The 15,547-nt window shown below is 54.9% G+C and overlaps 2 protein-coding genes across 3 annotated transcripts in view; one reads left to right on the forward strand and one right to left on the reverse strand.

Moving 5' to 3' along the window:
- NGEF (neuronal guanine nucleotide exchange factor) overlaps positions 1-4,911 on the forward strand; it is a 57,371-nt gene extending 52,460 nt beyond the window's left edge. The window contains exons 16-18 of the mRNA XM_084292251.1: positions 1,292-1,371; positions 1,784-1,888; positions 2,291-4,911. Coding sequence (XP_084148377.1) covers positions 1,292-1,371; positions 1,784-1,888; positions 2,291-2,463 — 358 coding nt within the window. The 3' untranslated portion in view covers positions 2,464-4,911. The remainder of the gene's footprint in view (positions 1-1,291; positions 1,372-1,783; positions 1,889-2,290) is intronic.
- A 488-nt stretch (positions 4,912-5,399) lies between these two features.
- On the reverse strand, positions 5,400-13,706 carry SNORC (secondary ossification center associated regulator of chondrocyte maturation; the record flags this gene model as incomplete). Of its 2 annotated transcripts, none has more annotated exons than XM_084291808.1 (3): positions 13,496-13,706; positions 5,674-5,859; positions 5,400-5,509 (listed from the first exon to the last, which is right to left on the reverse strand). In XM_084291808.1, exons 1-3 carry the CDS (start codon positions 13,566-13,568, stop codon positions 5,400-5,402), a joined length of 369 nt encoding a protein of 122 aa, XP_084147934.1. In that variant the 5' UTR covers positions 13,569-13,706. The 2 variants fall into 2 exon arrangements, with proteins under 2 accessions (XP_084147934.1, XP_084147933.1); XM_084291807.1 differs by having other exon boundaries at positions 5,632-5,859.
- Between the last annotated feature and the right edge of the window lie 1,841 nt (positions 13,707-15,547).

Here is a 15,547-nt window from a genome sequence, read left to right on the forward strand (position 1 = left end):
CCACAGGTCTGCTGGCCTGAGGGGTGGGGTGGTGCTGTTCTGGAGCTGCAGGAGAGGTCTGGGCAGTGCCAGCTATGGACCAGAAAAGCAAAGAATTAGAAGAGGGAAGAGGATGCTGAAGAGTAACTGCTGCATGTACTTGACAGCTCTCACAGCATTTCCCATCTCCAAACCCACACAGCAGCGCCAATCTGCTCAGTGGCAGCTTGCAGCTAGCGCCCCAGCTGGGCTCTGCCAGCACCAGCAGCTGCCCTGAGTTTGGGCACAGCTGGGCACAGGGGCGGTCCTGGCACACAGCAGGCCCCTGACAGGGCTGAGAGAAGGCAGGGCGCTGCGGGGAGGACCCAACGAGCCCTGCAAGGAACAGGCCTGCAGCCAGCACCACAGCAAGACTCGAGGGCTGATCTTAGCCAGCTTCTCGGAGCACAGGGCCCCCATCCCTTGTGCCCCTGCGGGGCTGTGCTCAACCTCCAGCTGGATTCACTGGCCCCAGGCATCGCACTTCGCTGCCAGCTCTGCAGGTCCACGTGTCAGCACATTTCCTTCTCAGCTCCCTTTCAGCTGTTCCTCCCAGAGGAGGCTCCAGTGGCGTTAGGTGTGCCTCAAATTCAGGTTTCAAAGCTACCATCCGAGGAGAGAGAAAGTCCTGGCTCCCTTGAGGCCGGGAGCACAGCTGCTCCTTCAGCCAGAAGCTGCAGCACATGAAGAGAAAAGGAGGGGATGCCAAGGCAAGGGCTTCTCGAGCACATGTGAAATCTTCATTCTCCTGCTGCGGGTTCATGTCTTGCCTTCAGTAACCGTGTGCTGGAGCTCATGGGGCTTTCATCTCAGCTGCTGCCGAGTGATCCATACCTGGGTAGGCCACAGCGCTCAGCTGCAAACTGCTCAGCAATACCCTTCAAGTGTTCCTGCGCAGCAGCTGTGGGAATAGATGTTCCTCTGAGTGTTTCACCAGGGAAAACCGCTCCTGTTGGCCTCGCTGGGCCAGGAGCTGCTGTTCCTGGGCAGAGCTCGAAGGAGGCCAAGCTCCCTCCTGCTGCTGTCGCACTGCTCAAAGGGACAGCCAGCCAGGGCTGTGGGGCAGGGCTGGGGCTTGGTGCCTTGGGGCACTGTCACCTGTGGGACAGCCCAGAGGGAGGCTCAGCAGCACCAGCGAGTCCAGGAGCCCAGGGAGACAGGCAGAAAAGGGCTGGGAGAGGAGGCATCAGGAGCTTGGGGCTGGGTGGGTGGGAGAGGTGGTGTCCCCAGGACTCTCCTGGATGCACAGCCTTGGCTTATTTTCCCTATGCAGGAGCGAGATGAAGCGCTGGATGATTTCGCTGGCCCCAAACCGAAGAACCAAGTTTGTTTCCTTTACATCCAGGCTTGTTGGTAAGAGACGCAGCAGCCAGGAGCTCTTCACCCCTACCCCAGGGCCCTTTTGTCTGCCCTGATCTCCCCATCCTGCCCCTTAGGGCCCTGTGGGAACCTCTCCCTGGGCTCCCCTTGCATTTCCACCCCTGATACCCACTTATCAAGGCCTGGCCCTGACTTTGATCCCCTCCAGCCTGGGCTGGGCAGCACCAGCCCTCCTCAGCCCACCTGCACTCGCCAGGCCCTGCAGGGCAGGCTTTCACCCCAGGCCCTTCCTCACAGAAACGCTCCCCAGCACACGCCCTCTGCAGGGTTTCTCACTAGATCGGGGGGGGCATTCACAGAGGTGGCAGCGTTACCCCCCCAAGCTGCTGTCCTGCAGCTCTCTGTATCCTGGCCTGTCCCTCACTCTCGCCCTGTGCCCTGGCAGACTGCCCGCAGATCCAGTGCGTGCACCCCTACGTGGCCCAGCAGCCGGACGAGCTGTCCTTAGAGCTGGCCGATGTCCTCAACATCCTGGACAAGACGGATGACGGTAGGGAGGGTACGGGGAAGGGGGGGGCTGCAAAGGTGTGGGCTTTGCCCTCGGCTGAGCGGACAGGACAGGGGACGTGGGTGGGAAGAGGCAGTGCCAGCCTCGCAGCCAAGGGAGCACACAGCAGAACGAGGGCGTTACCGCTGCCTCCTAATGCTCAGCAAACCTCGGCTGCCCTGGGCCGTGGCAGGGCTGGCACCGCCACCCGAAGCGTGACGCAGAGCCGTGCCTACCTTGACTAGATTTACAGCCTGGACAGCCTCCAGCACAGCCAGCCCCAAGGAGCTGATGGCAGCTTCCAGGCAGCACTGCCAGCTCCAGGGCCCTTCCCAGCATGGCCGCCCCAGCGCAGGAGCAGCGGCTGGGCCCTCCTGATGTGTGCCTGTCTCTGTCTCTGCTCAGGCTGGATCTTTGGGGAGCGTCTGCATGACCAGGAGAGGGGCTGGTTCCCCAGTTCTATGGGGGAGGAGATCCTGAACCCCAAAATCCGAGCCCAGAACTTGAAGGAGTGTTTCCGGGTGCACAAGTCGGATGACAGTCAGCGGAGGAAACTGGGCAGCAGGAACCGCCAATGACCGCCGGCACCCCCGAGCGGCTGGAGCGCGGCTGGGAGGGGGCAGAGGACAGAGGCTGCCGGCTGGGAAGGGGCAGTGGTGCAGGACAAGGCGCGCCAGACCCAGCACAACCCCGCCCACCCCGGATAAACTGGGCTGCCCGCCGTGCTTTCTGCAGCGCCAATCCTTCCCTGGAGCCCAGTGCTTCCAAGTGGCCACAGAACACCTTTCCAAAGAGCACGAGCCCAAACTGACACACCGTGAGGTGCCAGCCCGCTGAGCAGCGAGGGAACCAGGGGCTGAGGGGGGTTCTGCCTTGACCCCCAATTCCCTGCACATGTTCCAGCTGGAACTGGCTCAGGCTGCTTGGGAAGGGCACGTGGAGCAAAGGGAAGGCAGCAATTGGCACCACCCATTTGAGTGCTTCCAGCTCGTCACTACCTTCTGAGGTAGGGGCTTTCCTAAAGCTGCCTCTTACAGGCGTGGAAGCTGAAGCAGAGGAGCTGTCTCATCCTCTCACACAGCCCATTAGCACCAGGGCTGGGAAGAGCCCTAAGGAATCCCATTTCCCCAGCCCCAGTGGCTTCACAGCAGCATTTTCCCTCGGCAGACCCTCGATCCACCTCCAGATGCTGTGAATGCAGCCCTGCTCCACCAGCAGCCTGACCTCAACCGCCCCAACCCAGATCCCTGCCACCTGAAGGCCTCGGAGCACACCTGGGTCCTGCCCCACAGCTCACCTCTCTTCTACAGCTGGCAGCCCCTCCGCAGCGCTGCCGCAGAAGCCGGCAGCACCAGGGCCTGCCCCAGCTGAGCCGCTGCTCGCAGGAGCCTGGTGCCTGCACAGCCTGCACTGCCCTGCGGAGCCCCGCCACTGCTGCAGGGCTCCAGGAGCACCAGCAGAGCCGGGCACCGTGCAGCGGGTGGGTGACGGTCCCCCAGGAGCTGTTGCGTGCTGTAGGAGGCCCAGCAATCACGCCTGCATGTTTGTACCCCACTCCTCCCAGCTGCCCCCCTGTACAGGCTCACCCCATGTATATATGTGAACCCCAGCGCCTGCAGAGCCAGGTCGCCACTTCCAGCTGTGACACCGAGCATCGCATGGAGCCCAGGGCACAGCACCGAGAGGGGCCAGGGGACAACCCCAGCACCAGGGGACAACCCCAGCACGAAGCAGCCCCACAGCAGCCGCCTGCTGCTCAAACAGCCTGGCTGCAAACAGGCCCACGCGTGGCCACCGGCTGGGCCTGAGCTGCAGCTGGCAGCTGTCAGGGAGTCACGGTCATTGAGCAACTTTCTGTAACTCTGCGAGGAGTCTTCCAGGCCCTGCCTGCAGCACGCTCTGCCGGGTCATGGCTGTGCTCAAAAACGGGGTGGAGAGCAGCTGCCTGCTCGTAGAGCCACACAGCAGCCCCACACAGGGCAGCAGCGTGGCTGCGCTGGTGGCAGCAGGGGAGGACAGAGGAGAGCTGCTGAAAGGGGCTCTGCAGAGCTGCCCTGGGGCTGTGGGTGGAGGGACCGAGTCACACAGGGGTGCACAGCACAAGGCCAGCTACAGCCAGACCCCAGGAACAAACCCGTGGGAGCCAGAGCAGCAAAGGGAGCACAGAAGGGATTCCTTCCTCCCTCAGGCCCAGCTCGGTGCCACCAGCTCAGCAGGAGCACCTGACAGCAGGCAGCACAGCACCATGCCCACCTCACAGCAGCACGCACAGGCTGGAGGCTCCCGGCCCCCACCAGAGCCCAGCCCCATGGCAGGGGCCTGCAGCCCCCAGCTTGGTGCAGGGCCTCACCCCACAAACAGGAACCCCCCAAGTTGCTTCCCCCTGCCCCCAGGGCAGCTTTCTGAGCACAGCCAGAGCCCCACCTCAGGGCCTGGACCCCACAGCAGCTGCAAATCTTCCACAGTGCGAAACCCAGGGGAGCTCTGGCTCCAGGCAGCCCGAGTTCCCCATGAAATGAGCACACCCCAGAGCCTGCAGCTTTGCAGAGCTGCAGCCAGCCCAGCCCTGAAGTCCCACACACCTACCTGGGACGCTTCTTAGTACAGCAAGGCTCCTGCACCCCTCAGCAGCAGCTGTTTAGTAGCAGAGGGGCTGACCCAGGTTCCCCAGCGCCAGGACAGCACTGCCCCGCTGCATTCCTTGCAGGGGAAGAGGGGCATGGGGCTGCAGCACGCTGTCCCACCCCCCGCCACCAAACCCTGGGACTCACTCTTGCTCTGTTGTGACCTTTTATGACTTCAAACCCTAGGCACAGGCTGTGCCGTTTTCAGGCACCAAGTGGCATCCAGTGTTATTTCTTCAGACCCAGCCCTGCACGCCTGTCTCAGTGGTCTCAGTGTTGTACAGGGCCAGGCCTGGGCCCCACAAGCACGGGCTGGAGCCCCCTGGACCCCGCCAGGCTGCCTCAGTGAACTGAGGGGAACTTCTCGTCGTCTCGTTTGCCGTGTGATGAAATATAGCTGAGCGAGCCAGCGCCAGTGACACTCCTGCCTCTTCTTCCTCCCCCACACCAACCGCGTACCCCCCCCAGCACGAGTGCTGGGGTAGGGGGAGCTGGGCCAAATACAGGGGGTGGAGGTGAGGAGGGGTGGGAAAGTGGGGTGGGGTGACACGGGGAGAACTGGGGTGGCACGCACCACCTGACTGCCCTCTCCCAAGGAAAGCTGTGCCAGATGATGCCCAGCACCATTACCACCCCACCAGGACAGACCTGGAAAGCTGCTGCCAGCCCAACGCCCCTTGCTGCCACGGGCTGGGGTGGGTGACACTGCTGCAGTCAGGCCTGCCAGGTGTCAGCGTGCCCACAAGTCACACGCTGAGAGCCAAGGGAGAGGTGGGGGGTAATGCTGCCGCCCGGAGCAGAGGCTGGAGCACCCTTAGCCACATCTTAGCCAGCAGCAGTGGAGGGCAGGATATAGGCTGGTTGTGTTACAGAAACATCTTTTATTGAGTTCAGGAGGCAGAGAACTTTCTCAGCGTGATGACAACCAAGGCCACAAGCACGGATGTCCCCAGGAGGGAGGCGATGACAATGGCACCAATAGCTCCGGGCCCCAGCGAGCCTGCAGGGACAGAAAACAAGGCGGTGTGAGGCTGGCAAGTCACAGAGGGGAAGGGCAGTCGGGCTCAAACCCCCTCAGGGAGGCAGACAGCAACCCCGCTCCCAAACCCCTGTGGGAGTGACCTGCATGCAGCCCAGGGGCCCCATGGTGCCACCCCCCCATACCATCCCCAGTGTCCAGGCGGTGCAGGTGGGTGGTGTCCTCAGGCTCCAGCTCGGAGGTGTAAGGGGGGAAGGCGGTGGCGTCTGAGAGCTGGGCAGTGGTGGTGGCGGCATCAAAGGGGCCAGCTCCGGAGGGCAGCTCAGGCGGCTCATTCCACAGCGTGGGGACTGGGCCCTGCGGGTACTCTGCTGGGAGACAAGCACTGACCATCACTCCTGTGCACGGGTGGGCCCAGCGGGAGCCTGGGACAGCCACAGCTCAGCCATGCCCTGGGCTCCAGGTTCCTGGGGACAGATGGAGTAACCCCGAGGGCTGTGAAACCCATGGGGCAGAGCCCCAGGCTCTGGGAGCACACCTGCAGAAGACAACGCCTGGGCTCCAAGGTGAAACCAGGTGTCCACACAGCACAAATGGGACAAGGGAGACTATCACACCCCTGCAACAGACAGAGACCAGCCAGGCACCCACGCACAGCCTGCACTGTCCAAAACCAGTGCTGCGGGGCCCTTCTGCCCTGCACTGCCACCTATGCGGTGCAGGACACTGGAGGCACTGCCCGAGCAGGGGAGCTGCGTCCTGTGGGCCCCAGAGCCTCAACTTCCCTCTGCCCCCACCTCCATGCTGTGCCGGGGAGATGAAAGCAGAGCCGTGCTCTGATGTTACCATTCACGTCCTGTTATTTCTTCCCCCTGTGGGGTCGGGAACCAAAGCAGAGAGCCCTCCCTGTTTGTGTGTGGCTGAGCCGAGCGCTCCCCATCAATGCCTGCCTTGTTCAGGTGGGCCCTGACGGGAGCGGGAGACATTCCACAGCTCCCTGCTGAAACCGCTGGGAATGTCACACTAGGATGGGGAAGAAGGGAAAAAAACAAACAGCAGCCAGTTCCAGGGCCCACCTGAACCGACACGGTGGTTTTCTGGGCCAGGAAAGAGGGCAGGAGAGGAACCAGAGCAAACAGCCCGGGCTCCCTGGAGCAAGGCACAGAGGTGCGCACCCATCCTGCATGATGGGTGCTGCAGGGGCTGGGTCACCCGGGTGCCTCGCTGCCGTGGGCACACGTGGGCTCAGCCCTGCTCAGCCTCCCCAGCACCCTCCTGGCCTCTCCCTGGACCAGCAAGGGAGGTGGCGGCAGCGCCAGCCCCAGCTTTAAGTACCCAGAGCCCTCCCTGCAAGTGCTCTGGGGGAGGAATGAGCACTGAAGGACCATGCTTGGTTCTCCTGTAGGAACCCTGCACCCAAAGAACAGGAGGGCCAGCACCAAAACGCTGCCTGTGCAACCCCCCAGACAGGACTTGCCACAGGGCTCACATCAAAGAGCGGCTCCCACCTTCCTCGGAAGCTTTTGATGCTGCTTAACAGGCTTAGGAGCACAACGCAGCTCTAGACCAGATTTGCAAAGCCCTTCCTACAACCGTAAAAGCTACAGGATTTTCATGGGGAGCTGCCAGCTTAACTCTGGCCCAAGGAGGAACAAGACAGGGAAATCAGCTCCCAGCCTGAGGTCTGTGCCAGAACTCATTCAGGCAGTGACCCAGCACACTCGGGCTGGCTGACCCACCTGGGGGAGGAGCTGGACATGGCATTTGCCGCTGCTCCCATCCCGGGTCCCCAGCAGGAGTGCACAAGAGTTGTGCTCCATGACCGCTCCCCAGAAACACCCGAGCCCTTGGCAAGGCCCTTCTCAATCTGCCCTGCACAGCCAGCAGCAGAGCTAGAGACACATCCCATCCAGGGGCTCTTCCAGAGCACTATTTCCAGTGGACCTCTTTTCTCAAAATCCTGTCGTTTTGCTACCAGAGAACAGATTGAGGAAACAGAATTTAGTGGATAGACGTAGTTAAATCAACACGGAAAGGACCCAAGCAGAGCTAGAGCTATTTAGTTAGCAATGCTGGCATTAGGAAGCTGTCGGTTTAGGCACAAACCAAACATGTTTAACAGTTTGAAGCCCCACTTCCAGGCTGCTTTGGGAAGTGGAAAATCGGCTCAGAGAAGAGCTCCACTCCAGCTGTGACCTCCCTTGCTGCACCAACAGCAGCAGGGCCAGCACCAACAGCGCAGCCATTCCCACCTGGCAAGGGGGAGCCGTGCTGGGGGGAGGTCACTGTTGCATTTCCCAAGAACATTTTTCTCTCCAAAAGCCAAAATAGCTGGGCACAGCCCTCGCATCGGGCTGTGGGTCAAAGTGTTAAGCTCAGGCAATCTGTAACAGATGCAGACACCATGCAGGGAGCCTGTAGGACCTGGACAGGCCCTTTCCAATACCCTGTTCTCAAAGGGACAAGGATGCAGTGCCACCCCTTCCAACAGCAGAGCAAGGGCTTGTTTTCTAGCCAGACCCATGGGTCCCAGAACATCTCTCCAGTCCCAGCAATCCAATTCCTGAAAAACGCATTGCAGCTCTCAAAGTAGGGCACAACTTATTTTTGATAGCCAAGTAAAGAAGAAACAGTCTAATTTATGATCTTGGTGACTTAAGACCTGGATAGAGTCTTGAATGGCTTCTGGACAGATATTTAGTTAATTCCTCTCATTTGATTAAAGCGTACATTCAGTTGACCCTCACAAAAAGGGCAGAGCGCACTAAACGCGAGCTTTCTGTTCCAAGTTCTTGTGGTTTTCCCTTAACAGCACTTCAGCGGCTGCAGAAAACACAACTCCCCTCAGCCAGGCCTGGTGCTTCACTACCAGGAGCTGTCAGCCCCGCAACAGAACCACGCACGTGCAGTGAACCCGCATCTGACCACTGAGCGCCACCTGCTCCGCCAGGCCCCACTGCTGGCCCTCCTCACCCACTGCACCTCACCCGCTGCTGCTGGAACAGCTGCCGACAGCCCTGCAGCGCTCCCCCTCCTGAACTAACAGCTCCCGTCTCACCATGCTGTGAGAAGCACAACCACCCACCCAACTACCCCCACGTCCTGCTGGTTTCCCCAGGCGCTCGGGCACTCAACGCCCGCTCCCCTCAGCAGCGCCACACAGCCCGAGCCCGGCTCGGCCTTGCTGCTGCTGGCTACGAGCAGCAGACTCGCAAGGAGACGCGGTCAGACCTAAATATGATCCACAAGAAAAGCAGCAGGGGCAGGCCCAGGCCTTCCCACATGCATGGTTACCCGTGCTTCCCACAGCAACCTGCCAGTTATATTGCAGCATCCTTACTGCGACAATGGCGCTGTGCCCCTGAACCAATGCCTCCCAATGAGGGATCGGAGCCGGCTGCAACTCTCCATGGGCAACGGGGAGGCTGCATGGGGCCTCCAGGGGCCTGGTGCAGGCACAGCACTGTTAACTTGCACAAAAACCCAAACACGTTACAGTCTTACGTGAGGGTGTGCAATTGAGGACTGAAAGCCAAGTATCAAGGGCAAGTTAGCATATGGTTTTCCTGTTCACCCAAGAACTTTGAAGAAATTAAGAACTACCAAGAAACGTGCTTAAAACACCTCATCAGCCCCACCACTGCCCTGCCTCAGCTCCCCGTGCTCTGAAGGGAGAGGAACCATGACCCCGGGGCACACACAAACCCTCTCCCAGCACCCAGCCTGTCTCAGCACTGGGGCACAGATGGAGGAACTGCTGCCCCTCAGGCTGCTCAGTCAAGTGCACTTCGTAAAAAACAGCTTGGGAGCACTTATGGGAGAGGTGATAGAACCAGATGACAGGAATCATCTTAATTACTAGGGTTTTTAACAGTGTGGAGATGGAACCCAGAGAAAAATGGACTAAAAGTAATCCATTGTTCTGCAGCAGGCCAAGTAGGGGATGACACAGATGACACCTCTTCCTCCTCATATGTTGAGACAAGTCATCTTACTTCTGGGAAATAAATAGCCTTCAGGGAACTGTACCACTTATCCTCCCTCTCAGCAGCACAGGGTAGTTATTACTGAGGCCAAAAAAATAGAAAAAGTATCAAGTATGTGTTAGTACAACAAAGAAATACAAGTTTCTGAATGATGCAGGAACCCACCAAGACTTCAGCTACATGGACCGTAGTGAGGTCTAAAAGGATGAACACCAAGGGCAACTTGAAGCAACTCCTCCCTCCGTGCTCAGTGAGGAGGCTGGGTGGCTGCCTGCCCTGTGACGGGGTCTCCTGTGCCCCAGATCCTGGGCAGATGAAAGGTAAGACTAGACAAATCTCCACAAGTGACAGCTCTTGAAGCTGGACAGATCTGAAGCATCCTTCAAGACACCCCAAACAAAGAGAACCTTCCCCCAGGCACAATGCAAGACCTCAAGGCAGGCAGGTGTGGCCATCTAACATCTCCATCCCTGGAGAGCAGTCACCAGTGACCATCACTTGTCTTTGAACAACCTGGTTTCAGGATCTCATCGTCCTCAGAGCCTGTCAGTAGGAGATGACAATGACATATTCCTCCTCCATGGGATGATGCTTGGAAAGGCAAGAGCACCTGTTGTAACCTGAACATGGCACACCATTTCTTCTGTCACCACCATGTACAGGTTAACTTAATGCCAAATCCACAGCTCACATCCTTTTCTTAACTTGGGAGCTCTTCTTTTTTTTTTTAGTTACAGATTTGTGTCTTTTTACATCCATTACAAGGGGTGGCAGTGGTGCTGGGGTGTGCGCTAAGGTGACCCGCTGCTTTCTGGAGCGCACACTCCACCTCCAATACAGTAACCTTAACCAGGAGCTGATAATAAGTATCAGTCATTTATAGAGCGTTGGTGCCGAACAAGTTTGAGTAATGCTCTACAAAGACTTGTTTTAAATCTGGACCTGCTGGATCATGTCTTTAAGAAATGCATAAGAGAAATTATTTAATTCCCATACTCTAGTACTTGAACTTCAAAAACTTCCCAATAACCTTTTATTGTATTATTGCTGAGAACACAGACAAGTTGCTACGGACCAGGCCTTGTCCTGTACTTTCTCCTTTAGCATAACAAAGACCATCTCCTGCTCTGCTTCCTTCCCATCTTCCATATCCACACTGATGTGCTACTGCAGTATAATACATTATCCACATGAGCTCGAAATAAAAATCCAGGAGCCCACATCAGAGTTCGATTACAAAAAACACGACTCAGAAACCAAGGCCTCGGCAAAGTCTTCTTACCAACTTCACTTGGAGTTCTGAACCCATTATGGGGATTGAAACTGGTTTTAGTAAAAAGCAAAAAGATTCCCTTCACCATCCTACCATGCTCTAGGCCAAAGTGCCACTTCTGTTTGAAGAGAGAAGTGGAAAGAACTTGGTGGTGCAGAGAGCCCTTACATTTGACCCTTTTCCTGTTGCACCTATATAATGTGGACAAAGAAGGACTCAAGTGTTGTCCTATCTTTGACAGATGCAATACTGGAAAGAGCTTAGTAGCTCAGAAGTTCACATTTTCTCAAGTCAGAGCCCTGAATGCTCTGCTCAGGAAGCCAGCCTGGCTGGGCAAGAAACCAGATCAAGGTCCACAACCCACCAGCACCCTGGAAGCGCTCTGCTACACCCCGATGGGAAGCCTCAGCTGCCAGCAGATCCTCCACCTCTTGCTGAACTCCTAGGTGCTTACCCCAGGCTTTGGCACAAGATAGCTCGAGTCACTGCTGTGACAGAACCACGTCCAACGAGGAAGAGAAGACTCATTCTGGACCTCAGGGTGGCATTGCCAGCATCCCCTACAGCCCTGCCTGAGGCACAATCCACTTTGCTCTCCACAGAGGCCTTTGCTACGGAAAGTACGAGGTGCTGACATGGGAGGGCAGGGGCTGCGTGAACTCAGAGGCCAGCAACGGGCTGTCCAGCCCCAGGTAGCCACAGCAGGCACAGGGCCAGTGCAGGGATGAAAAGAGGCCTTCATGGGGAGCACAAAGGGCAGCCTGTGATGTGCGAGTGCTGGAAGCTCGAGTGTAGAGCAGCGTAGAGCAGTGTGGTTCTGATGAATGTTAAATAAACTTGTTTACAGAAAGGCTGGGCTGCATGTATATGCACAGAGACCAGAGGGCTGCCTGCATGCCCTTCCCTTCTTTGTCTCCACAAGGCAGGAAATTTCCTTTTCTAACGGGGTGAAACGCAGAAAAAATTCCACTGGGCGCTAAAAGCCCCTGCACTGGGGATGGTGACTCCCCACTCCTAATAGAGCAGAAAGTTGTTCTGCTCCTGGGATGCCTCACAACCCAGGCTGGTTCCCTCATGTCCTACTTTGGTGTAGCAAAGAAGAACAAACTTAAGAGGGCCTCAAACTTGGAAAATGCAACTGCGAGAACGCACCTGCACCCCAGGCTCTGACTACTGCGTTCATCAATGCAAAGCTCTGAGAGCTACTAGCCTCGCTGGGCAAATGAGGATCACCCAGTATCAACCCAGAGTATTTAACAGGATCGAAGTGACATACAGAGGCAGTGACAGTTGGTTATAAACCGCAGCTGCAAAGCTGAGTGACGAGCAAGTACACAGGAAAGCTGGCAAGGCAGGGGACAGAGTGGGCATGCACCAGACGCTGGGAACTTAAGGTAATATGAAAGATTCTAGCTCGGAGAGGAGGCAGGTCAAAGTTTCATTGACAGTGAATTGATTTCTGAAGAGTGAAAAACTCTAACAGTTAAAAAACAAAACAAACAAACAAAAAAACTTACCTGGTTTTGGGGAGGAGCACTGCTACTGATTCTGGGAGCATAAGCAAGGTATAAACTGGAATGCCGTGCTTAAATTATTAATGTTCCATTACAGAAATATCAAAGGCCAGCATTTGAGAAGGAAAAGATGCACTTTTTATGGCCCATCTCACAGTTACTTTAAAAGTTCTCCCAGCAAGAAGGCATCTTAAAGTAGTGGGACATTCAAGGGCAATACCAGCTACAGTAACTGTCCTCATACCTGCAGATGCAGCCATCAATTCCCGTCCGTATGAAAACTCCTTCAAAAAGCCTGCTAGACTGCTGGCCAGGATCTCCCTGCTAAGCAAGGTGCAAAGAACGAACCAAGGGAGCTGCAGTCTAGCATTACACTTCTTGGAAATCAGAACAAGAATTCAGGAAAACAAGCGCTGTGCTCTTGCCTGTTACCTTGTCCTGAGCCATCTGTTCAGCATCTCACCTGCATTTAAGGAAAGAGGCTTTGGGGAAAGGCAGTTTCCTCCAGAACAAGTAGGGGGGAAGTTATTAACAACCTCCTTGAAAAACTGTGCCCAAGAGAGCATGTGTCCCATGCTAACCCTTCTCCCCTCACCACCTTTCTGCTGTTTCAGGCTGCTAGCAAACCATCGCTGAGCATGGGGCAGAACTACGTGCCCTGCCAGCCTGCTGATGCTGCAGTGCCTCACTTACACCCAGTCCTGAACAGAAACTCAAACAATTCAGATAGATAGCTCAGCTTTTGACTGAGCTGTTTTCATAGACAGCTTCATATTTCTATTTACAACACCTGCGGTAACGTACTCTGCTGCAGCAGAAAACTTAACAGGAACCAGAAACTGGCAAATGGGTTTTAGTAGCTGGAGAGTTTTTTTTTTAATCTTTATCCTATAACTAAAAGTAGACAGACAAGCTGTCCCATCAACTGCAAAGCACACCCCATCCACTGTCTACTGATCTATAGTCACCGAGACTCAGGCAGGCACTACTGCCGTTCATCTCCAGTTTACAAAGGATTTTTGCCCTTCTCTCCAACAGCAACGTGGTTTCAGGACAGAGTATATTCTTACTTGATACTACCCTACTGACTCCAAAGCCAGTTTCCATTAGTCAGTTATAATTCATTAAATACTTATGGATGTTTTTAGGGGAGGGAGAGGAAGATGGAGCTACAGGAAGAGAGGTAGGTAAGACACCTCCTATTCTTTCAGAGTGTAAATGCAAAGATCCTTACCTGCCAGCACAGCAGGAAGCAGGATGCCACACAGCATTAGCAGGACCAGGTGAAGGATTCTGTGGTAGGGCATGGCTTCCCTCAGGAAAAGCGTCGTCAGGAATTCTTAAACTCTTCAAAGCACGAAACAACTTGGAAATTTCACTGGTATAAAAACTTTGTCCAGTAAGGTCAAAAAAAAAAATAAAAATCCTTCACAAGCGGATAGAGAGAGTGCAAAGCCTAGCAGAGACTCCCTCTCACTGACTTCTCGAGCACACCTCCTCCTGAAGGCAGCTCCACCCTCTCAAATTTATGCCTAAAACCCCATAGGCAGCCGAGCCGTTAGGCATCCGTCACCCTGCCAGGCCAGCACACACACGAGCAGTTGTTGGCAAGCCCTTGCTGGAGGCCCTGTCCCTGCAGCCACCCAGCACCAGGCTCGAGGGCTCTGCTCGCCTCTGCCTGCAGGGTGGCAGCGGTCCTTGAAGGGTGGGCACAGCAAAAGAACAAGGGCCTCAATCTTTTAAGGTTAAAATACCCTGAAACAGAGCCAGAGCAGCTCCGTGGCACCCTTGTTTTCTGGCTGCAGTGCTTCGAGGTGGACTAGGAACTGCGTGTGGTCTGCCCTGGCAGAAGTGCCCCTTGAAGCCTGGCAACCATCTTCCAGGGGAACCTCCTTCACCAAACCATACCTGCCTCCTCCTCAGGTTTGAACTGAACACATGCTGCCTCTTCCCGCAGCCTCCTGCCATGCTGCTCATCTCCTTCACATGGATTCATGAGAAATTCTCAACAGAGAAGACTGAGGTTGGTTTTCAGTCACATTTGCACTGACAGAGACTTGGGAACAGCTGAAGTGAACAGAGGCCCACTCTGGCTTACCAGAGGACAGAATAACTGCATTAGTAGTGTTTTTTTTCTTTGCTTTTAAAATTTGTATGAGGATGAAATATTTCATAGTTTCTGTTCAGGAGACGTTGTAATTCAACTACATAAACATCCCCCATGTCAGTTCTTTATGTTCTGAAATTATGATACAAATAGTTTTACCTAATGTTTCAGATCCAGTTTTCTGGTAAATGATCTCTGATTTTGGCATTATCTGACAGGCAGCCAGATCCAGTTCAGCTGTCCTTTCAGATGACTCTACTTGGTGCAGTTCTTTGCAAAAGCACTTCGTTTTCAGTCTTTGCTTTTCCTGCTTCCCCTCACAGCAGTCTCTGCAGTGAAATGAGATGTTTGGAAATAATCTGGTGAAATAACACTCAAAAGAGGCCTCAGAGATGTCTAACATCAAACTCAACATCTTCCAAACCTCGACCACAGCCCCATCAACTATCCAGGTTCGTGTCCTGTCTGAAAGAAGACTGACGTGCATAAAGATATATCAGGTGCAGATACAAAGTTGTAGCTCCTGTTTTTCCCATCCCTACCAATGCAAGAGACCTTTACTACTGTAACAGGCCCTCTTTTAGTCACAGAGGTGAAAGGGCAGTGGCCTCAGTGTACAGTCTGAACAGAACAGCATCTTACCTTTGTACAAAAACAAAAATCAGAACATTAAAATACAGGAGAACACCATCTCTTCCCCACAGGTCCATTATCTACAAGCTCTCAGAAGCAGAGCAAGGTCCTCAGGGTTTCACAGATCATTGCACGTTCTCCCTGCTTGTATTTCTGTATTTTCATTTAGCAATCAGTGAATTGTTCCTTTTGAACTCCCCAGCTGAGCTGGAAATTAACAGGCTTTTTCTTGTAGTCCAAAATTAGCTTGTAGAAATTAGATCATACCATTAAAAAACAAAGTACTTATGAACCAGAAACCTTATACACCAAAGTAAAAGAAAATTTCAAAACAAAGTCAAATTATCAGCCAAAGCATGTACTGCTCTCTCCAGGACAACAGCTGAAAGTAATGCAAAACTAATGTAAGTTCTTCACTGACTCGGTATTTCTAGTGGTCATGTGAATGACAGAATAACATTCATCGTTAGCCTTTACTGGGATTTTCCACACAAAAACAAGAAACAAGTAGAAAAAAGAGGAAAGTTAGATTTTGTCTAAAAAAGG

The sequence above is a fragment of the Netta rufina genome, assembly GCF_964035555.1.
Source record: "Netta rufina genome assembly, chromosome: 9".
In the NCBI taxonomy this organism is placed as follows: Eukaryota; Metazoa; Chordata; class Aves; order Anseriformes; family Anatidae; genus Netta; species Netta rufina.